This window comes from Callorhinchus milii, unplaced genomic scaffold (genome assembly GCF_018977255.1).
Source record: "Callorhinchus milii isolate IMCB2004 unplaced genomic scaffold, IMCB_Cmil_1.0 Scaffold1, whole genome shotgun sequence".
NCBI classification, from domain to species: Eukaryota; Metazoa; Chordata; class Chondrichthyes; order Chimaeriformes; family Callorhinchidae; genus Callorhinchus; species Callorhinchus milii.
The window spans coordinates 108,416,718-108,443,656 of record NW_024704742.1 but is presented as its reverse complement, the minus strand read 5'-3'; the positions used below and the strand labels follow the sequence as shown (position 1 = coordinate 108,443,656).

The 26,939-nt window shown below is 42.4% G+C and overlaps 1 protein-coding gene across 1 annotated transcript in view; it reads left to right on the top strand.

The window, feature by feature from the left end:
• LOC103178390 (leucyl/cystinyl aminopeptidase) overlaps nucleotides 1–26,939 on the top strand; it is a 57,923-nt gene that overhangs the window by 27,551 nt on the left and 3,433 nt on the right. Inside the window, exons 6-17 of the mRNA XM_042334193.1 lie at nucleotides 7,746–7,900; nucleotides 11,459–11,572; nucleotides 12,008–12,139; nucleotides 13,497–13,628; nucleotides 16,430–16,602; nucleotides 19,133–19,230; nucleotides 19,734–19,917; nucleotides 21,003–21,159; nucleotides 23,261–23,445; nucleotides 24,347–24,508; nucleotides 25,731–25,871; nucleotides 26,342–26,420. Of these exons, the coding sequence (XP_042190127.1) occupies nucleotides 7,746–7,900; nucleotides 11,459–11,572; nucleotides 12,008–12,139; nucleotides 13,497–13,628; nucleotides 16,430–16,602; nucleotides 19,133–19,230; nucleotides 19,734–19,917; nucleotides 21,003–21,159; nucleotides 23,261–23,445; nucleotides 24,347–24,508; nucleotides 25,731–25,871; nucleotides 26,342–26,420 (1,712 nt within the window). The remainder of the gene's footprint in view (nucleotides 1–7,745; nucleotides 7,901–11,458; nucleotides 11,573–12,007; nucleotides 12,140–13,496; nucleotides 13,629–16,429; nucleotides 16,603–19,132; nucleotides 19,231–19,733; nucleotides 19,918–21,002; nucleotides 21,160–23,260; nucleotides 23,446–24,346; nucleotides 24,509–25,730; nucleotides 25,872–26,341; nucleotides 26,421–26,939) is intronic.

Here is a 26,939-nt window from a genome sequence, read left to right as displayed (position 1 = left end):
AGAGTTGTTTCCGATGCAAATGTTTACTCGGAAGAGGTTGAAGGATATAAAGTTGAAACCTACGCTTGAGGATTTAAGGCAGAATGCAATGATGAGTGAAGTGAACTTGGTAAAGATTCTAAGGAAATAAGAGAAAACAACCAGCCTCTCTGTTTTCACTAGTTCTGTGACGTAGTTAACGTTGTGCTATTTATTTTCTTTCTGATAGTTTACTGGGCAACAGTGAAGCCTCTGTGTGAGTTATGGAGCCTCTGTGTGAACTGTCTGAATAAACCTGATGGCCTCACTAGCATCATTCCTGGTTGCTGAACCAGAGTCAATCCATTTCCTTGTCCACTGACGAGTCATACACAATAAGAAGACCAGTCTTTAACCTCCATGTCTTTGATAGACACTGAAACATAGCTGTGTCATCAAGATGTATTGCATAACACCGGGCTAACCCACATTTGCAGACATGGGGTCAACTTCTACATGTACGCAAATGACACCCAACTCTATCTCTCGGCCTCCACCCTCAACCCCAGGACCACTGATGCCCTGACATCAAGTTCTGATTGAGAGCCAACTTTCTACAGTTGAACATCAGCAAGACCGAGGCTCTCCTGATTGGCTTTCGTCAGTGCCTCCACACCTCAGACACTGGCAGCATCACCAGTGGAATTTTTGAACAAGGAATACTGCAAATAATTTGCAAACATCTAGATTTTGTACTTGTATAAGATCTGCATTTTATGAATTTGAGTGCAGTTTAGTTATGGTTCTGTGTGTGTCATCAGTAAAACTGACTGCTTCAGAGGCTGTGTGGAATGCAGGAATGTGCTGCTCTGCTGAGCAGTTTGAGCTGGGTCGGCTTGCTGCAGCAACAACATTAGACCCTCAAAATCCCTGCTGTTCACTTTCCCTGTATAAGAAACTCATTCAGCAGAAGGCTGCTGTGCCACTGGGCTACAAATTATAGTAGTATCCAAATAAGGAGTCCATGACAATGTGCCTCCCTCTGACTATTATTGCTTTATACCTGTTATACCTTCATTATATCGAGGCTCGACTATGCAAATTCACTGCTTGTCGGCTTCCCCAACTCCTCCCTCCACAGACTGTGGATCATCCAGAACTCTGCAGCCCGTGTTCTCTCCCGCACTAGGCTCTGCGACCCTATCACCCCCATCTTTGCCCAACTCCGCTGGCTTCCCATCACACAGAGGATACATTTCAAGATCCTGGTCCTCACCTTCAAAGCCCTCCACAGTCTTGCTCCCCCTTACCTCTCCGACCTCCTAACCCCTGTTCGCTCCCTCTGCTCAGCAGAATCCGGCCTACTTCATGTTCCCCTGCCTTGCTCACCCCACTATCAGCGGGCTGGCCTACCGGCACTCTGCACCCACCCACTGGAACTCCATCCCGCAGTCCCTCCGTCTCACCCCCTCCCTCACCACCTTCAAAACCCATTCATACAGCGGAGATTTAGGCGATACAGTATTTTGAGTCTCAGTTGCACACAGTAGCAAAGAGCACTGGCAGACCTCAGTGAGGATTGTCTTTAAACTTACCCAGTTTCTTTAAGGGGTAGGAGATATTGAAGTAGCTCTCATAAAAATCAAGCAGCTTCACTGCTGCTTCCAGGGCGTAATGGATTTGCTCCATCTTGTGAGGAACAGCGTGTACTGATACCTATTAGAAAGGTAAGGAAATCATGTCACCAGAGGTCATCAGCATTCTCTAGCCACTTTGGTGAAATTGGAAAACTTTTCAAGTTTGTCAAAGGTCAGGGGTTTATTAGCCCAGGGCTTCAGACTGCTCCATCCCAACACTTCTCAGTTTTCCCTTTTTCACCTGCAAAATCCAGTCACTACACATTTCAATAAATTTGGTGAAGATGACGGTTCCATGTGAAAAGTGCTATATTAAATGCAAGGTTTACTGTATTAATTTCTGACAGTATGCAGATGATCTGGTCTCACCCTCTGCTCTGAGCTGGCAATGTTGAGGGTTGGCCTGTGCCGGGTTGAATATAGTACAGTATGAATAAAGAATAATCTTTGCATTTGATATAGCACTTTTCACATGGAACCGTCATCTTCACCAAATTTATTGAAATGTGTAGTGACTGGATTTTGCAGGTGAAAAAGGAAAACTGAGAAGTGTTGGGATGGAGCAGTCTGAAGCCCTGGGCTAATAAACCCTGACCTTTGACAAACTTGAAAAGTTTTCCAATTTCACAAAGTGGCTAGAGAATGCTGATGACCTCTGGTGACATGATTTCCTTACCTTTCTAATAGGTATCAGTACACGCTGTTCCTCACAAGATGGAGCAAATCCATTACGCCCTGGAAGCAGCAGTGAAGCTGCTTGATTTTTATGAGAGCTACTTCAATATCTCCTACCCCTTAAAGAAACTGGGTAAGTTTAAAGACAATCCTCACTGAGGTCTGCCAGTGCTCTTTGCTACTGTGTGCAACTGAGACTCAAAATACTGTATCGCCTAAATCTCCGCTGTATGAATGACATTTATTGAAGTGTTAGACTGCAATGCAGTTTCACTTCAAACTGAATTCTAGTCTCTGCTGTAATTGGGAAGATTTAAAACACTGTCCTGTACTAGTGTGACCACATAAGTCTTTGTGGTGTGTGTGTGCAATGCATTTGGCAAAGGTTCAATTGGATGAATGATTTTTACAAAGTGGTAAAATGAATCCAATAATGCTCTTTTTATTTTGGTTGGAAGGCCTTTTCTCCTGAAGGGACTGACTCTTTGCTGTGGGTCACTCTCAGCAGCTAATCAAGCGTTCGGGTGTGAGCTTAGTCATTAAGTGTCGGATACTGAGTCACAGAGAGCATTGGTTAACCCAGGCTTCACCAGAGTCCAATTATAATTTCAGCTAACTCAGCACAGCCTGGGATTCATACCTGGGACCTGGCCAGTGTCTCTACGCACTGGCTTTCAGGGAAATGTTTTTGTTTTGTTTAATTTGAATTTGGGAGTAGTAATGTCATAAACTGCCCATCTTATACAATACAAAATTACATTTGTAACGTGTCTTTCACATCAGGAGGCCATCCTAAGTTGCTTGACAGATAGGGATTTGGACCCGAGCTGGGGGGGTGGTGGGATCAGAGAGGGTGGAGGGCAGGAAGGTGGCCCAAGGCACGGTTGAAGAGTAGGGTCTTGAGACGTGCCCTGAAGGAGGCAAGGGGGGCAGCAAGGCGAAGGGAATGTAGGATGGAGTTCCAAAGGGTGGGGGCAGAGGGGCCGAAGACCCGACTGTCGATGGTGGACGTGGCAGCCCGGAGCCTGCTGAGCGGAGGGAGAGGACAGGTTGATATGGGGTCAGCATGTCACAGAGATAGGAAGGAGCAAGACCGTGGAGGGCCTTGAAGCCAAGGAGGAGGATTTTGAACTCTATCCTCGGGGAATGTACATTCCTGTACATATCAACAATGGCATGATCTCATGTCACGCCTATGGTTCATCTTAAGCCTAATCCACATTTGTAGGAGCATCAGAATATGGTTGTCGGAGGATCTTTCCATTAAACACCAACAAGCAAAAACAACTTGCATTTATATCGTGGCCTTCATGCAGGATAGAGTTGAAACAGTGGCCCATTCACAGTTTGTGATTTACTTATAAATCTTTAGTTTTGTGTGCTGAATGCATACTGAAGTCTCAGCATTTTAAACCATCTTTCCAATGATATTCTTTTTCTTGCATGCAGCAAACAACCTAAAACCTAAGAGAGCCTTGAACACGTTTCCCATGAACGGACTATTTCAAGACTAAATGCAACCCACAAAAAGAGGAATTGTAGATTCCGCAATTCCAGATTACAATTGTCACCAGCCGTCACACAGACTTAGCTGAGATCTGTTCAATTTGTACTGAGATTGAATAGAGTTATGAGCAAGGAAGTGAGTGGTGCAGTGAGTTAGAGCATTGGCCTTTTATATGTCAGACCAGGACCTGAATCCAGGCCAGACAGATGAGATGAAACACTCCTCTCTGTGAACTGTAGAAATTCTAAAAGACATTAATGTGGGCGCTCTTGATCTAATTTCCTGTGGAAAAGCAACAACATCCTTCTCCTCCCCATACACACAAACAAGTCATAATTCAGGCAAATAATTTCCAAGTGACAGCGTTGCTCTGAGCAGCCTTTGGGCATCTGGTGGAGGAAGTGGTGCTTTGAGAGGGTTGGGTTGAGGTCTATTTTGTGGCAAAGATGTTGGAGGCTTTTTCTGAGTTAATTTAGGCATTATTTGACTATGGGTTGTTCTAGGACTGACTATCCTCACTTACAGCACACAAGTTATTTTACCTCATTCAGCAATAATAACTTGCTTTTATATAGCTCCCTTCACGCCGGACGGTGTCTCGGAATACTTTTCATTCAAAAATACTTGCCAATCTGCACCCCAATACTCTCTGCGATTAGCTACCAATGAACATTCCATTCCAGACATGGGAATTTCCATGTGTAGGTGGAATGCATGGAAATCTCAGTTTGGTTTGGATACTGTTAAGCATGGTGATGGGTTGCCACATGTGTCAGACACCTGGCTGACCAAAACAAGCCTTAGCAATGACTCAAACTTTTTTTCTGCATCTACCAGCACCTGCACAGCTGACAGAGAGGAGATATTCATATGGTTATCCTTTTATGCTGTTCCTCTAAAGCCTCAATATCAATGCCGAAGAAAATCTTTGGAACAGTGGTTTAAATTGTGATTTTAAATATTATTTCCAAATATTATACCACATCCTGTTGTTTATGCACCCGAGTACACCAGGCAGCTGCTGGGGCAATGCTAATGGACCTTAATACTGTTAATGGAATTAGGGTTCGCAACGACTTCCCTCGCTCGTTCCCAGATCTTCTCTAAGGATGTAGTTTTCTAAGTCATTACAGGATGCTTCCAATAATCTAACTTTGTTTTTGTCAGTCCTGGAAAGAAACAGAATGAGCAATTTATTGATGTCACGAGTAATGAACAATATCCTCAGCATTCTAAGGGACTCCTTGTCTCTTTCAAATACTGTCCATTTATCACCAGACTTATGGTGCTCAGAACATGCGTGTTAGTGAGAGAACGAGCTGGGGGAGGGGGAGAGGTTACAGCTTGGGAAAGAAACCTTCTTTTTGCCCCCTGCTTGGGGCAGACAGAGTTGTTTCCGATGCAAATGTTTACTCGGAAGAGGTTGAAGGATATAAAGTTGAAACCTACGCTTGAGGATTTAAGGCAGAATGCAATGATGAGTGAAGTGAACTTGGTAAAGATTCTAAGGAAATAAGAGAAAACAACCAGCCTCTCTGTTTTCACTAGTTCTGTGACGTAGTTAACGTTGTGCTATTTATTTTCTTTCTGATAGTTTACTGGGCAACAGTGAAGCCTCTGTGTGAGTTATGGAGCCTCTGTGTGAACTGTCTGAATAAACCTGATGGCCTCACTAGCATCATTCCTGGTTGCTGAACCAGAGTCAATCCATTTCCTTGTCCACTGACGAGTCATACACAATAAGAAGACCAGTCTTTAACCTCCATGTCTTTGATAGACACTGAAACATAGCTGTGTCATCAAGATGTATTGCATAACACCGGGCTAACCCACATTTGCAGACATGGGGTCAACTTCTACATGTACGCAAATGACACCCAACTCTATCTCTCGGCCTCCACCCTCAACCCCAGGACCACTGATGCCCTGACATCAAGTTCTGATTGAGAGCCAACTTTCTACAGTTGAACATCAGCAAGACCGAGGCTCTCCTGATTGGCTTTCGTCAGTGCCTCCACACCTCAGACACTGGCAGCATCACCAGTGGAATTTTTGAACAAGGAATACTGCAAATAATTTGCAAACATCTAGATTTTGTACTTGTATAAGATCTGCATTTTATGAATTTGAGTGCAGTTTAGTTATGGTTCTGTGTGTGTCATCAGTAAAACTGACTGCTTCAGAGGCTGTGTGGAATGCAGGAATGTGCTGCTCTGCTGAGCAGTTTGAGCTGGGTCGGCTTGCTGCAGCAACAACATTAGACCCTCAAAATCCCTGCTGTTCACTTTCCCTGTATAAGAAACTCATTCAGCAGAAGGCTGCTGTGCCACTGGGCTACAAATTATAGTAGTATCCAAATAAGGAGTCCATGACAATGTGCCTCCCTCTGACTATTATTGCTTTATACCTGTTATACCTTCATTATATCGAGGCTCGACTATGCAAATTCACTGCTTGTCGGCTTCCCCAACTCCTCCCTCCACAGACTGTGGATCATCCAGAACTCTGCAGCCCGTGTTCTCTCCCGCACTAGGCTCTGCGACCCTATCACCCCCATCTTTGCCCAACTCCGCTGGCTTCCCATCACACAGAGGATACATTTCAAGATCCTGGTCCTCACCTTCAAAGCCCTCCACAGTCTTGCTCCCCCTTACCTCTCCGACCTCCTAACCCCTGTTCGCTCCCTCTGCTCAGCAGAATCCGGCCTACTTCATGTTCCCCTGCCTTGCTCACCCCACTATCAGCGGGCTGGCCTACCGGCACTCTGCACCCACCCACTGGAACTCCATCCCGCAGTCCCTCCGTCTCACCCCCTCCCTCACCACCTTCAAAACCCACCTCAAGACTCTTCTTCGACCGTGCTTTCGATCTCCAAGCTTCTCCTGTTGCCCTCCACCCTCCCCCACCCTGGGTCCATAACTCTGTCTGTCTAGCGCCCTGGAACGTCCCCCTGACGTGAAAGGCGCTATACAAATGTAATTTTGTTGTTGTTGTTTTGTTGCCAATGCTACGATGCTGTTCCATAAAAGTTAGTGATAGAGGATAGTTTTGTGATTCTCACCAATTTTCCTGCCTTCCCTCAGCTCCTCTATCTAAAGTGTTTGACCTTTTTTTCATTTCACCATTTCACTACAGTTCTGCTGAAGCCTTCAAAGGTGTTCATGTGTAATGTTCATGTTCATGTAAGCCTTGCCAGTCAGCAAACTCTGTGCACATAAGGGGAGAGTGTGGTGGAGTTGTCCAAGCTGAGCCTGATCCCGCTCTTATCTAATGTTTACACATCTGCACTTCCAGGGCATATTAGATAGTACAGCGGCCTGAGATGCCATCCTATATGAAAGGTGCTGTATAATTCCAAGTTGTCATTATTGTAGTAAGAGTTTTGAGACGTCCTCCCGATGTGAAAGGTGCTATATGAATGTAAATTATATTGTAATGGAGAATGGTAACCCTGGCTTCATTTTTATTTCTTTCCCTCCCCTGGATTCAAGACACTGAGGCTAATTGAACAACAACAACAAGATTCCATTTATAAAGCGCCTTTCACATCAGGAGGACGTCCCAAGGCGCTGCACAGTTGGGTCATGACCCAAGCAGGGGGGAAATGGTCAGGGTGAGGGGAGGGAAGATGAGAAACAGTCTCATCTCTTATCTGTGCACTCACCTACAAAATAAACAGTGACCACACTTTACAGTAAATTCCGTGAAGCTCTTTGAGACGTCCTCCCATGTGAAAGATGTTGTTATAATAATAATAATCCTTGCATTTGATATAGCGCTTTTCACGTCAGGAGGACGTCCCAAAGCGTTTCACAGAACACACTGTAAAGTGAATTGACTGTATATTTGTGGGCGAACGTTATATGCAAATACAAGGATTATTATTTAAACGGAGCCTAATGAATGTATTAGATTTACAGTAACATGGCATTTCTTACATTGATAGTGTGTATGTATTCTCTTCCTAGATTTGGTCGGTATTCCTGATTTCCAAGCAGGAGCCATGGAAAACTGGGGTCTAATCACTTTCCGAGAATCATTGCTCCTGTACAGTTATAACTATTCATCGATAATGGACAAACAAATGATTACCATGGTGATAGCTCATGAACTGGCCCATCAGGTATCTGACCCTAATCGCTAAATATAAAACTGAAATAACAGTGAGATCCTGTCACTCACACCTCTCACCTTCAGCAATCAAATATACCAAAGACAAAGAATGAAAGTGAGGGAAAGATTTTTGTAGTGTTATGAGGAGGACCAAATAGAGTGGAGCAGATTACCTTAGTTTAGGTAAGAGATAGTACTCAGAAAATGAATATTCAAAATGTAATAATGGGTGTATGCATATATACAGACCAATCTATCCTCCTCCACTGCCTCTCTCACCTCAACCTTCATGGTTCAGATCCTATCTCTCACACTGTCTCCACTTCATCTCCACAAACGGCTTTTCCTCTAACCCCTGCATCATTCTCGTGCGGTGTTCCTCAGGGCTCTTTCCATGGTCCCCTCCTCTTCAATGTCTAAATGCTCCCTCTTGGTGACATCATCCGCAGACATGAGGTCATTTCCACATTTATGCGGATGACACACAACTCTATCTCTGCCTCCGCCCTTGACTCCAGGAACACTGCTGTCCTGACAGAATGTCTGTCAGACAACAAGTCCTGGATGAGAACTAACTTTCTACATCAGCATCAACAAGACCGAGACTCTCCTGATTGGCTCTCATCAGCGTCTCCTCACCTCACACGCTGACAGCATCCCATCCAGGGAGGCACACTCCACCTCACTGAGCCAATCTTGTTTGACCCTCAAATATCCTTTTACCCCGCATCTGTGCCATGACCTGCTCTGCTTTCCCCCACCTCCGCAACATCGCCCGGCTCCACCACTGTCTCATACCACAGGCCACCAAGACACTTATACATACATTCATAACATATAATTTATCGAGTCCTGTAGCTCAGTTGAGTCGTGTAGCTCAGTGGTTAGAGCACTCGCTTTGTGCATTTCGCCCACAGATATACAGTCAATTCACTTGACAGTATATTCTGTGAAGCGCTTTGAGACGTCTAGAAGACGTGAAAAGCGCTATATCAAATGTAAGGATTATTATTATAACATCCAGGCTCGACTGCACAAACTCCCTGCTTGTCGACCTCCCCAACTCCTCCCTCCATAGGTTGCAGATCATCCAGAACTCTGTAGCCCGTGCCCTCTCACGCACCAAACTCTGCGACCCTATCACTCCCATCCTCGCCCGACTCCACTGGCTTCCATGACACAGAGGGTACAGCTCAAGATTCTGATCCTCACTTTCAAAGCCCTCCATGGCCTTGCTCCCCCTATCTCTACGACCTCCTAACCTCCTACCAACCTGCCTGCTCCCTCCGCTCAGCGGGCTCTGGCTTGCTTCATGTCCCCCACCTCGCCTGCCCCACCATTGACGACCGGGCCTTCAGCCACTCTGCCCCCACCCTCTGGAACTCCATCCTGCAGTCCCCCCGCCTCACCCCCTCCCTTGCCTCCTTCAAGACATGTTTCAAGACCTTCCTCTTCGACCCTGCCTTGGCTCATCCTCCTCCCCCTGCCCTCCACCCTCCGCAATCCTGACCCCCGGCTTGGGTCCGAAATACTTGACTGTCCAGCGCCTTGGGATGTCCTCCCAATGTGAAAGGTGCTATACAAATGTAATTTCGTTATTGTTGTTGTTGATTCCCTAAGCTGTGGGAGATATTTAGAACTGAAATTTTGCTGTTTTAAACCGATTTCAACATGAATCTGTTATGGATTGTCACAAATTTACCCCCAATATTTTTTTTCAGAAACAAAACAGTGATTTTAGTAATCCTCCACATTCTAACAACATTTGACTGTTGCAAGTTTCTGTCTGAGCTATGGCACTTTGACTCTTTCTATGTTAATTACAGAGCAGCGATATCATGTGCTGTGACATGAACAGCTCATTTATTCCATATCCCATGCTTGTTAGCAAGGAATGAATTGTCTTGTATGCAACCAACTTCTAATGAAATGACCGGTATATAACAACCTTGCAATGGTTATTCACGTGGAAGCAGATCTTTGGCCTGTGCCAAATATTTCTACTGTGATAATAAATACATTTCAATTTTCTTTTAGATTTGGCAAAGTAAGTTATACTTTAAATGATCCTTCCTACTAAAACTGGAGCCTAATTGAGATGAAGTCTCCCAATTTCTGATGAGTTTTATTTTTTGGGAAATGTTTTATAATTTTTCTTTACATCATTTCTGCAGATGGGACTCATGCTTTCCGTGTTTCGCCCACAAAATACAGCCGTCCACTTTACAGTATATGTGAAGCACTTTGAGTGGTCTCAATGACGTAATAAGGTGCTAGATCAAATGCAAGGATTATTATATTGCTCTAGTGTGCAGCTGCGGCTTATAATTTACGATTTGATTCAAAGATTGATAGAATTCAATAGGTTGGACGTGAAAGGGAACCGGTGAGGGACATGAACAATATGCTTCAAACTTCTGAAGTTGAACATCTGAAGTGTGTAGAATGAGTGGGTGGTTTGCCCGGTAATCTCACTGGAGCTTGACGACTCCAGCAAATCTGAACACTTGATAAAACTCACCAAACTCATGTTTGTACCACACTAATGAAATACATTGTTGCTAAAAAAATTAATTATCTTAGCTCTGACCTTAACCTGCTCTACATCACAGGAACTAGTTGAAGTTTTAGCATATGCTTTCCAATCTTTCCTACACATAATTACAATAACAGTGACAACAACTTCACATAGGATAATGTCTTGGAGCGTTTAACAATGACTGGTTCGGAAGCCAAGCAAGGAAGAAAAGAGAAAGGGGAGAGAAAATGGGAGGTAGCCTTTGGCACAGTCGAACAGGGAGGTTTTAAGGCAGGATATAAAGATGGATGGAGAGGGGGCAACGTTCAGACCATGCTAATGCCTATTTTAGGAGCCATTCATCACATCCAGGCTTGACTATGCTAACACCTGCTTGTCGACCTTCCCAACTATTCCCTCCACAAGCTGCAGATCATCCAGAACTCTTCAAAGCCCTCCATGGCCTTGCTCCTCCCTACATCTGTGACCTGCTAACCCCATATCAACTTATCTGCTCCCTCCACTCAGTGGGTTCTGGCCTACTCCATGTTCCGCGCCTGGAAGAGTTGTCCACTAATCTGTTAATTTTGGTAATTATTTTCAACATCTCAATCAAATCACCTATTAATCTTGTTTGCTCTAAGGAATATAATCCCTGTGAAAACAGCCTCTCATCATAGACCTTTAGCCCAGGTATTAATCTGGTATCTAATGAACCATTGCTGGACACCCTCCAAGGCTAGTTTATCCTTAAGACAGGTGCCTTGGAACGTCCTTCCGACGTGAGAGGCATTATTTAATGTAATTTGATGTTGCTGTGCCCTAAACTGAATACATTTCCGGGTATATCTGTGTTCAGTTTTGGGCACAACAATAACTACCAAATGAGGTCTACCAAGCCCTCTATATAAATGGAGAAACACCTCCTTACTTTTATATTCCAGACCGTATGAAACAAGTTCTTTCCGCAGCAGTCGTCTTCTGATTGCTCTTTAACATTACTTGTCATATGCAAGAGCTGTTTTTACCTGGACTGTTTTGTCTTCTCAGTGGTTTGGTAACTTGGTGACAATGGAATGGTGGAACGACCTTTGGTTAAATGAAGGCTTTGCCACCTTTATGGAATTTCTCTCACTTGAAAAGATATACCCAGAACTCCAAGTGGTGAGTGAAATAAGTGTAATTTATCATTTTTCATCATACTAAGTGCGATCCATTACAACCACATTCTGCTTTGGAGGAGTATAACCTGGTTGTGCCTTATATTGAGTTATGTTAGGAAATTTAAAAAATTGGCATGTGTCACTGATTTACATATTTACATAGAATATTCAGCACATTAACAGGCCATTCGGCCCAACTGGTTCACACCTGTGTTTATACTTCACATGAGTCTCCACCCACTACTTACTCTCCCATACCCTTCTGGGTGCGCCAAACTGAACACAGTTCATCTGTATATCTATGATCTTCAGATTTTGCCCAGAGATTGGTGACAATCACACTTATCCGAAGCTGGATTGCTTTCTCTATTGCTGTTGAATTGCTTCTCTTGCTCTAATGGTATTGCATTCCTTTATTTCTGTTCACTGTTTATAGGCTGACAGATTTTTACAAAGACGTTTCCTGGCAATGGACAAGGATTCTCTGAACTCATCCCACCCATTGTCCACTCCTGTTGAAACCGCAGAACAGATTGAGGAGATGTTCGATACAGTTTCTTATGATAAGGTACCAATACGATTGGATTTGTAAATCATCTGGTCTCTCTTAGTGTGTTATACAATAGTGTGTAAATGACAGGATTGCCAACGAGAGGAAGAATGTGGTTCAGATTCTGGCTTTCCACCAACAGGGCCAATACATTAGAATGTACAGCACAGAAACAGGCCATTCGGCCCAACTGGTCTATGCCGGTGTTTCTGCTCCACATGAGCCTCCTCCTGCCCTTCCTCAACTAAGCCTTCAAGCATAACCTTCTATTCCTTTCTCCCTCATGTACCTATCTAGCCTTCCCTTAAATACATCTATGCTAGTTTCCTCAACAACTCCTTGTGGTGGCATGTCCCACATTTCCACTGCTCTCTGTGTGAAGAAATTTTTTCTAACTTCCCTATTTGATCAATTTGTGACTATTTTATATTGATGGCCCCTGGTTTTGGTCTCCTCCACAAGTGGAAACATCTTCCGTATGTCTACGCTACAATACAATATGTGTAGTGCCTTTCACATTGGGAGGATGTCCCAAACCACTTCACAATTCTAGCTGTGCCTGGAGCTGAGGGTGGGAGCTAAGGAGGGCGAACAAGAGAAAGATGCTCGAAAGCACAGTCAAAGAGGTGCATTTTGAGGCGTACTTTGAAAAAGGGAAGGGAGGGAGTAAGTCAGAGGGACCTGGGAATGGAGTTCCAGAGAGTAGGTGCCAAGTGGCTGAAAGTCCGCCTATCAAAATGGGTAAAAAATTATTCAAGCACTTGTCGATTTCAGCCCTCACATTGTATCATTCCAACAACTTAAAAGTGTAATTTCATTTGGCTTATATGTGCCTTTCTGAAAAACTATTTTCATGTTGCATTTTCTGCCATCAATAAATAATGACAATGAACAATCCTTGCATTTAATACAATGCCTATAACATCAAGAATATCTCAAAGCACTTCACAAAGTTTCTATAAAGTGTGTGATAATGCCCGCAGACAGCCATGAGATGAGTCATCAATTTAACTGCAAGGTCAGGACTCTGGGAGAAACTCCCTTCTCTTTCTGATTGAGTCAGCATATCTTTGACATCCACCTGAACAATTAACAATATTGTTTAGTGTAAATACATTACTACCAGAAGTACTGCAGAACTTTCCTGTGAATGTGCAACTGTAAGGGGAAAGTTCCAGAGGTGACTGAAGACACGGTCACCATTGGTGGCATGGAGGGACCTGTGTTTGCTGAACGATGGGGGTGGGCAGTGGAGTGAGCTACAAGCAGGTCAGAGTGGTAGGGAGGTGGTTGGATGAGGATCTTGCAATCGATCCTTTCAGTAATTCAGTAAACTATTGATTCGAGTGATCAGTTCTTTCCCTTTTTACACTAGGGAGCTTCCATTCTTTTGATGCTGAAGGACTTCCTGTCTGAAGACACTTTCCAACAAGGAATTATGAGATACCTGATGGACCACAAATTTGGAAGTGCTAAAAATGAAGATTTGTGGAACAGTATAGCGAAAGTAAGTGTACTTAGTAATACTTATTATGAATACAACATATTTTGTAATGTAGATGATGATTGGTCTCCAGCTCTTGCAGCACTATCATGTCTAATCCTGTAACAACATCAACTGATAAAATTTATAACATTTATTTCATTTATGATCACATATTTTGTAGTGGAAGATGTTCAGGTAAATACAGAACAACTGCATTGTGATGGGGTGGTCTGGGTCTGTAGGCTCGACAGCAACAACAACAAAATTACATTTGTATAGCGCCTTTCACGTCGGGAGGACGTCCCAAGCTCAGACTCTTACGTTAAAGGAATTGTAGGAAATGGCTGACTTTCTGTTTGGTCAGGTCAGTGCTGATGACACTTCCTACACGTCTGCTGCTACATTCAGGAAGAGTCACTGATGTCATTTTGTGTGCATCACACATGTGGATTATGCACAGCCTGCAGGAAGTGACTTCAGCGGTGACCTGACATCCCAGAAGTCAGCTATATGGAAGTCACGTACAGCGTGATGCCTGATAAAGGGGTCTTGCTGTATTTAGTTGTATTAGAAAAGGAAGAGAGCAATCACTAGAAGAGAGGCATCAATAAATCAAAATAATAGTTTGGAAAAAGAGCTATCCAACAAAATGATGTCAAGTAAGAGAGAATAAGGAAATGAAGAGAATCCAAATGACATTAGCTAAAAACTAATTTACACTGGAAAGTGATGTTTGGTGACGGATTTAGCTGAATACTGGATTAATACAGAACACAAGTTGCAATCTGCTTTACTCTGCACCTGATAAAGTTCTGCTATTCCCATTGGCTGATAATGTGCAAATTGAATCCACTTGTCAACTATCTTCATCCTTCAGGATACAGTTCAAGATCTTGATCCTCATCTTCAAAGCTCCGGCCTGCTTCGTGTCCCCGCCTCACCCGCCCCACTATTGGTGGGTGGGCCTTCAGTCTCTCTGCCCCCACCCTGTGGAACTCCATCCCAGAATCCTTCATCCTCGCCCCCTCCCCTGCCGCCTTCAAGATCCGTCTCAACATCCTCTTCTTCAACCTTGCCTTCGGTCACCCTCTTATCCCTACCCTCCCCGCCCTCCATCCCTCATGAACCCAACCACCAGCTCGGGTACAGATCCCTGACTGTCCAGCGCTTTGGGACGTCCTCCTGACGTGAAAGGCACTATACAAATGTATTTTGTTGTTGTTGTCCACTTATCAGCATTGAACTCCAATGCAGATAACTCAGCATTGTAAGATACAAAAACACTGCATGTATTCGTGCAAGATTTCTAGGGCTGTCACTCACAAAGCACACTAAACTGGCAGCACAGAGGTAATAATAATCCTTACATATGATATGGCACCTTTTCACATCATCAAGACGTCTCAAAGTTTATCACAAGTTTTCATAAGTGTTTATTTAGTAAGGGGAGAGAATCAGAGCAAGAGGTTGTGATCGTGCCTTTCTCATAATGACCTAGAAGGAGCTGAATGCTAACCTAGGCTGCTAGTTGTGTGTGATTAACAATATTCATAGCTGTGCCAAAACTCTTGAGAATTTGAGTACCGACTGGATTGAAAACTTGTCTCTTTTGAGAAGATGGAATACCTATTTGTTTGTCTTTGCAGCAGCACAGAAATAGTGTTTTAAAGCAGATCTTTATTCTGCAGAAGACAATATGAGAAACAAAATGACTATGATATTTCTGCCTTTACTTCACCAAGTAACTGGCTGACTCCTTCTGTAAGATTAAACAGTTCCTTCATTCCAAACTGGTGTTAAAAAGATAATAATCATAATAATAATACTTGCATTTGATATAGCACTTTTCACGTCTTCACGGAATATACTGTAAAGTGAATTGACTGTATATTTGTGGGCGAAACGCGGCAGCCAATTGCGCATATCAGTGTCCCACAAACAGTTGTGGATTGAAATGACAAATTTATTATTTTTTTCTCTTGAGGGATTATTATCAGGCCTGTGGAGTAAGGAGATAGCAAACATGAAGGTTAGAAATAGAGTGAGAGATGGAGACTTGGTGAGAGAGAGAAAATGAGTTACTGGTGAGAGAGAGAAGACCATGCACATTGTGATCACTACCATAGTGATGTAACTTCTGATGAAGGAATTTTTGGTTAACACTGTTGCTGATCGCACCTGAAGACCTTTCCTCTCTCCCCAGCTCAGCATCAAACTACGCCATTGTTCAGCAAACCCATGTAAAGGGCACTACTCTATATAAAGGGCATCAATGTATATAAAGGGCAGTACTGTATATAAATGCAACTTATTGTTGTTGATTTGTATTTTGTGCTATGACCAATTATCCATACTATTTCCTAACCAAAATGGGACCAGTCCAAATTGTTGCAGATAATCAGCTCTCGACATAGATTACATGATCGCCTACCCCAAAATGTTGCTTACCTTCCTGATTGGGCGGGGGAGGGAATCAACAACAACAAATGACATTTGTATAGCGCCTTTCATACCAGGAGGACATCCCAAGGCGCCAGACAGTCAAGGAGTTGGGCCCGAGCTGGGAATTGGGATCAGGAGGGGTGGAGGGCAGGGAAGGTGGGGGTAGGAGGGTGACCTAAGGTACGTTTGAAGAGAAGGATCTTGAGAAGGACTTTGAAGGAGGTAAGGGCAGGAGCGAATTGAACAGTTGAACTTCATCTTTTCTCGTCCAATGTTTATTGCATGCTTATTTTCAAAAAACACTCACTGAATACTAAGCAAGAATGGAAATACTGAATGCTTATTTCCAACAGTAGTCAGTGCACTGTTTTCTTTCACAGATTAAAGATCATGATTTAGATGTGAAAGAAATGATGAAAACATGGACACTGCAGACTGGATTTCCCCTGGTCACTGTTAAGCTGGACAAAGCTGCCAAGAAAATTTACATCAGCCAAGAGAGATTCCTCAAGACAGTTATGCCCCAGGATCCAGCATCTTCAACCAATTCCAGGTACAAGTCACACAAATGCTGAAAATAAATTTAAAGCTTGAGGTTAGAAATATTCAGCTCTGTTCTCTGGCTGAAGAGATTGGGATCAAAGTGAAAGGTGTCAGATACATCTGACTATCCGACTCAGCTAAGTGCTGCATAATGCATTTTGTTTATAAAATACATATTTATTTAATGACGGGTTATTTTTCCAAATCTCCTACAATGGAGTCCTGATGATCTGGTTCCATAAAATCCCATCCATGCTCTAGCAGGTTTAACTGCATCGTTCAGTTTAGAAACATAGAAATCTACAGAGCAGATGAAGGCCATTTGGCTCATCGAGTCTACACCGACTCACAGAGAAGGAGATCAATTCAACCCCATTGCTCTGCCTTATCCCCACACCCCTTCAAGCTCCCCTCTTTCATATGCCTATAATAGTATATAATAATTCTTGAAACTGATATAACTTTGTCAAGATGTCTCAAAGCACTTCACAGGATATACTGTATAGTGGTTTTGACTGTGTTTTGTGAGTGAAAAGTCTTAACTGCTTTGCAAGTGTTCTTCTGAGGTTAGGCATAAGATCAGGATTATCATTGGAGATTTGAGGAAACCCTTTCAAGTAGAGCATTCTTTGCTAAAAGAAAAAAACTTCAGGATCATTGGGTCTTTGTCAACGTCCCTCCCCATTTGCTGGACATGTGTGAAACAGGAAGTGATGTTAGCAGTGACCTTATGATCTGAAAGTTGGCCAGTTTTAGCAGCAAGCTAAAAATGGGCAACTTCAAAATCAATAAATCATCAACAACATTACTTCCTGCTTTGCGAATGCGCAGCAAACGGGACGTGACGTCGACACTGACTTATTGACCCTGAACCCTATATCAAATGCAAGGATTATAAGTCAGCCATTTTAGCACCATTTGGTTTGTGGCAAGTGAGCAGGTCAGCAGTGCACCTGCATAGTGAAGGGGTCCCCAGTAACTGCATCATAACTGAATTTGCACTCTAGTGAAGCGTGTTATAGCAAGGCTGCCGGGGACTACCAGTGGATGTGGAATATGGAAACATGTCCTACTGGAAATGGACCTGGTGTAGAAAAAAAGACTGGGCATAGCACCCTGTTGAGCACTCGTGGTCTGAGAAGTCTGGTGGAGAGGATAAAAAGCTGAACACTGCCAAAGGGAGCCTGCATTTCTGAAATCAAGGTTAAATTGTTGGGCTTAATTTGCATGTTGGGTTAACAATATGCAAACACATATAAGTGCATGTAATTATATGATTAGTAACCAATGTAAAGGATTACAGAATTCACAGCACCAGTATATTTGTATATAGTTAATCTGACCCACAATTTTTTCACAGAGTTTGAGAACGCAGCATGCAATTTAGATCCATTACTTCACTATAGCACAAATTTGCTAATAATGTGGTTGTATTGTGGACGCCATTCTCTCATTGTCAGCAAAGCAGGCCCACTCACTTCCCTCACACCAGAACAGAAAGCAGGAAGCTAACACTGTAGGCAGCCTTCACTGTCCCTGACAAGGAAATAGTTAATGTAGTTATTGGTCTCTCTTGAGTGAAATATGCACACTTATATTCTCCAGCACTACCTAGCAATTCTCCAAACATATAATTGACCTTAAGAAGAACACAAACTTTAAACAATCTTGAGTCAAGCAATGTTCCCAAATGAAACTAAATTATTAAACTCCTCAGTGTCCTGGCTATCTGAAAACACTTGGTGACTTTCTGTTCAAGGTTGATCTGCTGAGCTCCACGGTGCTACATGATATTGCTCTGCTGAGAACAATTGGTTTTGCCTCTCCCCTTTAATTCTGACCTCTGGTGTTCTTTAATTGCCGCCTTGTCCCATAAGGAAGGTTTTATGGTTTATCTAATGATTACATGCAGTTTAGTTCAGATAAACACAGGAGAGAACTAAGGCAATGCGCTTCATTCATTAACTCTTTACTGCAACACTATTGTATATTATAGTGAGGTGTCTGGCAGCTTTATCTGGCTCATTCAACCTGATAAATATCACATCGAGTTCTGATTCAGGATTATTTAACAGGAGCAGCAGAGTATGTCTGAAGAATCTCAAAGAATGATAAGGTAACTCAACCAGATTGGACACATTCTGGGATCCTCAAAGAAAATGTATAATGAGTCACTATAGTACAATAAAGTGTAATCTGGTTTGAACTTCAAAATTCTCCACCCTGTGTTTAAGGATAGGATATTGTGGTATAATTTGCTACTCATGTGACCTTGAACACATCGAACAGGCTGGAGGCAGAACCACAAGTCTTGGGCTACGCTTTGTGGACTTCACTGCTGAGCACGGCCTGTGGAGGGGAAGCTTTATCTGGCTCATTCAACCTGATAAATATCACAAGGACCACAGAGTTCACTGCATTTTGAGATGTGCTTTGATTCATTTAGACCTTTTAACAGCCTAATACCTTAATCGGGATCCTGAATGCGTCATGCTTGAACAAAATGGAAGGGGTTGAACCTGTGCCTTTGATTTCCTCAGCTCCCTGTGGCACATCCCACTGACGTACATAACCAGCAGCTGCAGCAATTATAAGGATTCCAATTGCATCAAAAAATGGCTTCTTAAGGAAAAAACAGGTAACTGGCTGTGACTTCAGGCAATAAAATACATTTCAGCCTCTGCTCAACGAGTTAGACCAGTGCTGTGATGAGCAATTTGTCAAGTTTTACTGGAGCTATGGCAGATGATGAGGCAGAGTTTACATTGCTAAACAAGGCCGCGAGAATATATTTTGATTACTGCTGTCTCCTTCCGGATGTCTTTAGCTATATTCTTTTACAAAATGAAACCTCCTTACTGGTTCCGTCAACCCCACTATGTCTCATCTATCAGTTTCTTTTCCTGCCCCCACGTGGTCACATCGAACACTAAATGATATTGGTACCGGACAGAATGGGAAAGGAACAAAGTAATTGCAGTATAGAATCATTGTTGTACGTTTTACAAATTTGAGATAAACATGACAGCTCTAATATAATCATGAAGATATTGCAGCTAAACTCTTAGTTATCAGTGTCTAGTCTTAGCAATGATGCCAGGGAATTTCATAAAAATTTTGATGTATTTTACCTTCCATCAGGCACCATTGATTTTACGGAACCAGATGTGACCTGGGTGAAGTTTAATCTGAATACAAGTGGGTATTACGTGGTATATTATGAAAACTGTTCAGAGGAATTAATACAATTATTACAAAAGAATCATACAGTACTCAGCGACCACGACCGAGCGAGTCTCATCAACAATGCTTTTGGACTTGTAAGGTAATTGTCTGGCTTGATTCTGTTTCTCCTTCGTGTTATTGCTGACTATGTTCAGTATGCATTATGGCACACTTGCTACTTGATACAGTTGCAAATTGTTAATTGACACCACTGTGTTGTATCAGTCAGGTGTGGTCAGTAGCTGGGTTTGAAACCAAGAAAGACCGCACTTTCAGTGATCTGCCACCAGCTCAGTTGTCCAGCCAGCTTTGTCAAGAGCTTCGAGACGTCCTCCTGACATGAAAAGCAAGAGAGGAGACGTTTAGGGGGGGGGACCTGATAGAAGTATTTAAAATTATAAAAGGATTCAATAAGGTTAACATAAACAGGCTGTTTCCACTGATTAGGGAATCCATATCCAGAAAACACAAATATAAGATAGCAACTAGGAAATCTAAAAGAGAATTTAGGAGGAACTACTTCACGTGGAGGGCAGTGAGATTATGGAAATCGCTGCTTGAAGCAGTGGTCAAATCAGACAGTGTAGATGCATTCAAGAGGAAGCTTGATCTTCATGTGAGGGAGAGGGAAAGAGAAGGGTATGGGAGGGAGTAAGAAATGGGTGAGGACTCATTTCAGTATGCTGGACATTTAAAAAAAAAGCTTGATGCTGTGATGGGAAGACAGTAGGTAGTCTGGAAGGATGAGCTTAACAATGGTGGAGCCTGACACCAAGCCAGGGTACGGTCAAAGAAGAAGGTCTTCAGGCATGATCTGAAAATGGGGAAGGAGGGGGAAAAGCTGAGGGATTGAGAGAGAGCGCTCCAAAGTTTTAGGACGTAGTGGCTGAAATCACAGAGGGAACAAGGGACAAGCAGGAGGTTAGAGGCAGCCAAGCAGAGGCGGTGAGTGGTGGAGTGCTGAGTAAGCAGGTCAGAGAGGAGAGTGAGGTGCTAGAGCATGAAGGTATTTGTAGATGAGAATGAGGATCTTGAAGTTGAGTTCTACAGTCTTAATGACTATGTGGCATTTTAATGAGTCCGGATTCAATGAAAATCATTCAAGCTATTGATACTGTTTTGTATGTCACATTGTCTTAAAAATGCATCCCCTGCATTGTCTCAACTGATGTTTCTCTCTTTTAGCTTAGGCAGAATCCCACTGGGAGAAGCACTTCACCTGACCAAATATCTTAAGAATGAAGTTTGCACTGCCCCGGTGACTGAAGCATTGGGTCAGTTCAACTACATCTACAATCTTGTGCAGAGGAGAGGGCTGCTGGATCTCGCTGGCCGGATGAAGGTATTTGCTGCTATACTTTACATCAAAATCCCACTTAGAAATAGTTTTGCTTTCTTCATCAATTTTTAGAGTTCCTTGTCCACTCACTGTGCTTTTTGGACTTTGGCTTGCTCTATGTCGCCCACCCGGCCCACCCCACCATCAGCGGTCTGGCCTTCAGTCTCTCTCTGCCACCATCCTTTGGAACTCCACCCCATATCTCGACCTCTCCCTTACCTCCTTTAAGGCTCATCTCAAGACCCTCCTCCTCGACTGCACCTTTGGCCACTCTCCTACCCCTACCCTTCCTGTCCTCCATTCCTCTTGATCCCAACCCCCAGCTCGGCTCCGAATCCCTGACTGTCCAGCACCTTGGGACATCCTCCTGACATGAAAGGTGCTATACAAATGTAATTTGTTGTTGTTCCCCAGCCCCCTTCTCCTCTGTTCCTCAAGTTCTGCTATCAGCAGGCTATTCAGCCATAAAGGGAGGAGAGAGGACAGCATTGGAACCTAGCCTTGCCTGAGATCAGCTAAAGAATAATGTCAGCATCCCAGGTTGGGGAGGCAAAGAGAACGAGAACAGGAAAAAAATATTAGCTGGGCAAGGTTTGCCATTTGCTAGCCCCTCTTGCTTGTAATGCACATCAGGTGAAGTAATGGTCAGGCTTAACTGCATTACCAATTATGGTTCAATAGCCTGCTGACACTCGCTAACTCACTAAAATACAATAGCAATGTGGAGGATGTGGTCTCACAGCCATAGTTTCGCCCCCACCCACCCCAAGAAGGAATTCCTCAGGGCTCTGTCCTTGGTCCCCTCCTCTTTAATAATATAATACTCCTTGCATTTGATATAGCGCTTTTCACGTCGGGAGGACGTCCCAAAGCGCTTCACAGAACATACTGTAAAGTGAATTGACTGTATATTTGTGGGCGAACACGGCAGCCAATTGCACACAGCAATGTCCCACAAACAGTCGTAGATTGAAAATGACCAATTTATTATTGCTTTTGGTTTTGGAGGGATTATTATTAGGCGTGTGGAGTAAGGAAACTTGCCCAAGGTTTCGCCCTCTGCCTGGAATTGAACTCAGGTCTCTCGATTGCAAAGCGAGTGCTCTAACCACTGAGCTACAGGACTCCACATCTATGTAGCTCAGTGCTCTAACCACTGAGCTACAGGACTCCACATCTATATACTCTTTAACATCTATACGCTCCCTCTTGGTGACATTATCTGCAGACATGGAGCCAACGTCCAAATGTATGTGGATAACACCCAACTCTATCTCTCTGGCTCCACCCTTGACTCCAGGAACCACTGCTGTCCTGACAGAATGTCTGTCAGACATCAAGTCTTGGATGAGAGCTAACTTTCTTCAGTTGAACGTCAACTAGACCGAGGCTCTCCTGATTGGCTGCGGTCAGCACCTCCACAGCTCAGGCGCTGACAGCATCACCATCCATGGATGCACACTCCACCTTACTAAGCCAATCAGGAACCTTGCATCTTGTTTGACCCTCAACTATGCTTTCTACCTCACATCCGTGCCATGATTCGCTCTGCCTTCCCCTACCTCCGCAACATCGCCCGGCTCCACCACTGTCTCACACCACAGGCCACCAAAACCCTCATACATGCATTCATAGCATCAAGGCTTGGCTATGCAAACTCCCTGCTTGTCGGTCTCCCCAACTCCTCCCTCCATAGACTGCAGATCATCCAGAACTCTGCAGCCCGTGTCATTTCCCGCATCAGGCTCTGTGACCCTATCATACCCATCCTCGCCCGACTCCACTGGCTTCCCATCACACAGAGGATAGAGTTTAAGATCCTGGTCCTCACCTTCAAATCCCTCCATGGCCTTGCTCCCCCCGACCTCTGTGGGCCACATGCAGAGTAACATAGAAAAAATGCTAATTCTAATTGTATCAAATGTATATTAATTCAGTATCTGAGTATCTGAATGCGGGGTGGTCCAACAGTTACATTTGTGATGAATAATCAGTGTTTTGTGTGGTATTTGAGAAAAGAAAATGTTAAATACGAGTTCAGAATAACCATTAAGACTTAATTTAGGGCGGACTGCTTAGACTAAATATATCTTTGTGTTTTTAGAAAAACGTCTTTGACTTATTTGGAAAGCTGATCGATAAGCAAACCTGGAGTGACAATGGATCATTTTCTGAACGACAACTTCGTTCCACACTTCTTTCTGCTGCTTGCAATTATGACTATAATGAATGCATCCAGAATGCAACCTTACTATTTAACAATTGGACAAAATTGCAATCCACAGACTTGTAAGTAACCAGTTCACCTATATGGTTATCATCCTCCTGCATTGGGGTTTTCACTGACACATTATGTATCAACATAGTACTTTTATTAGTTATGAGTTGTAGTGAACACCTATTCACTGTTTCCTACCATAACAATATTCTATTTATTTTCAATACTTGCCTTAATACCTACCTCCTTGACCATGCTTTTGATCATGTGTCCCTCCCCACCACCTGCCCTCTTTATCTGTGTGTGTCCTCCTCCTACTCTCGCCCGCATCCATCTTAACTCAGTTAACCAGCCAGCTGTGTTAAGCATTTTGAAACATCCTCCTGACATGAACAGCGCTTCATAGATATTGTATTGTACCTCATCAAACATATTGAGGAGTCAGCAATACGAATCCAGGCTATTTATTTTCTTGTGTCTCGACTATGAGCACTAATTCAACATGTCTTTTGTAGTAAAATTAAACCTTAAAATACAACTTTTTATGCTCACTCCTTATTTTGAGGTTCCATAGTTTCCAATGTTTCCCAACATTTACTTTAGCTGGTCTGCATAGATAATTTGGTGTCAGTCTGGTTGACTTGATAGCTCTCACCTCTGAGTTAGGAAGTTGCAAGGTCAAGCCCCGCATCAAGACTTTGAACTCACAGTTTAGGCTGACACCCCATTACTGTACTGGGGGAGCTCTGCATTGTTCAAGGTGTCACCCTTCAGATGAGATGTCAAACCAAGGTCCCACTTGAATATGTCGGCAGACATTAAAGACTCCTACAGGACATAGAGGTCCCAGTGTGAAAGCTGTACAAGGATAATTGATACAAGGATTATTATTATAACGTCTCCACATCTTATTAACTTTCACAGCTCTTCAGTTTTTCACGTGTTCAATGTTGTTTTAATTTGCAATTTCAGCTTACCTACGGACCTCATAAGCACAGTCTTCATGATTGGATCTCGTACCTCAGAGGGTTGGGATTTCTCTCTGAAGGTGTACACTCATTTGCAGTTGGATTCAGAGAAACACAAAATCCTGATGGCTTTGGCAAACACCGAAAACGTCAAACAGCTGGTCTGGTTTGTAGAACACCATCTCTACCATGCATTCTCATGCCTAGAAACTGCGATGGTAAAATAAACAATCATGTAAATGAATGTGAGAAACACGTTGTGAAAACGGTAATTGATGTGAATGTAACTGATACCACGCCACGATTGCATATCCATTAAAAGCTAATGAGAATAAAATAATTGAACAAGCATTTAATTACACTGTTAAACAATGTTCTTTATTATTTCTGACAAATGAGACTATTCACACCCAGGCCTGAATATAATATTGAGAACATCCCTTGTTTATTTTGATGCCCTTCAGCATTCCAAATATAGAAAGATTACTGGCTTATTTCTGATTGCTACAGATTTGAGTTCTGGAGGGATATAGAGCATATGAGACTGCATTCGTCCTTAAAGAAAGATTCTTCTTTAATGGCTTCCAAATGGGCTTCCATATTCTATTAATCCTATTGGTATAACACAATGCTAAATGTTGGTGCATTCATTTATATTTAGAACATCATATTTTACCAACTATATTCTGAACATAAAATATAACATTTGAGCTCATGCATTCTTTGTGCATTATTGGACTAAGATCATTAACTTAAAAGGGAATTGGGTAAATATTTTTGGAGAAACAGTATTACAGAGTACAGAGAAAGAGCAGGGATTAGGAATTAGAATAGAAAGCTCCAGTGAGGAACTAAAAGCCTGATGGGAGAATGGCCTCCTTTTGTATTGTAATTTCTATGATTCAGATTGGCAGGTCACTAGGCAGTAAAAAACAAACACATTTTTCCTCCTTCTTTGGATGCAGTTTTGGGGTTGAACCCGATAGTGGAAGCCTTCAGAAATGTCAGCAACATTCACTGTTTGAACAAGTATTTCAAAAGTTGACCGAACAAAATAAATTAGAAACAGTATTCTGGAAATGCATAATGATCCAATCAATATTTGAGCGAGAAAACTATATTCTTAAGATTAATGATTGGGTGATTTCCAAAGATGGATGCTTGGTTGAAAATTAGACAAAAGTTATAATTGACCAACCAGACCTTCAGTTAAACAAATATAACCCAGTTTGGAGGACAGTTTTTAAATTTCTGAAATTATTAAGATCATGTTATGGTTCTAACAGGCTAATATATATGGAGCTCAACCCTTCCCAGTTGAAGTATTGAAGCCAACAAGATACTGACCTGCAAATGTGAACAGGATATTTATTTTCTTTCTTTCCTAGGTTATTGCAAAATAGTTTGAGCAATAATATAATAAAGGCACATGAATTGCCCTACATCCTTGACATTGCAAGCAAAAATGTAGTTGGATACCTCCACACCTGGGATTTTGTTAAAGAAAAATGGGATCCTTTAGTTAAAAAGTAAGTTCCTGTTCATATTTTTCATTAATTGTGTCTCTCTTCTGCCCTTCTCACTTAAAGGCAATTGACCATTTTCTTTTTACTAAGCTAATGCAATAGATAGATGAATAGAACACATTGCTATAGATAGGTAAATGGAAACTTAAGAGAATTTCATTATACTGGCAATGATTATAGCAGAATAATGATAATGTAATTCTCTGTATAAGAAACTTTAATCTATAGGTGTGTTACTGTGAAATAAGGTGACTATGTTACAAATAAATGCTATTATAGTTATGAAGCAGAATTCTGAGTGATTTGAGAAAGAGAATATAATTCTAAATATTTATTCGGGGTTTCCCAGGAGAAGCTCTCCTATAATTTAATTTGCACCTTGACAAAAGGGATTTGAATTACTATTTGTAAGTATTCTTATTGGAATGAATTATAACATTTACGTATTTCATTTTGATTTTATTTTATTATAGATTTCATCTTGGGTCGTCTGCTTTGCAGAAGATTATCACTGAAACAACACAGTTTTCAACAAAAATGCACCTGTTAGAGGTCAGTGGTTATAAAAGGTTTGGAGATTATTAACCGTGCCTGTAGACATTAGAGGTCTAAATTCTAGTTGGTGTTAGACTTATCGCATTTGGTGATTTCAGCTACGACTAGGACTTCCCCATTATAATCACATATTGCCAGAGACACTATCTGTAGATTTGACCAGAATTTGAATGTAACCTTGTTTCAATTTAAGAAAGAATTTTATCTTTAGAGTATGCAATAACAATGACCTGAATGTGATGATGCATAAAATTCCTGAGTGGATGGTTCAAAATTTGTATGTGGCATTGGGGCTGGACTAAATAAGAGGAACATGTTTTCTTTCAAAATACATTGTGTGTTTAGTTGTTGAAAGCAGAACTGGAAGGTAAATTATAATCAGTTCAGTTTACAGTCCAGACACCAGTGAGGAATCCTATATCTGTGGTTATATGAAACATGTAAAGCAAAGGTATATTTTCTGGATGAAAAGTTGGCCAAGGGTATTTTTAGTAGGATTAGGAATTAGGAATAGAA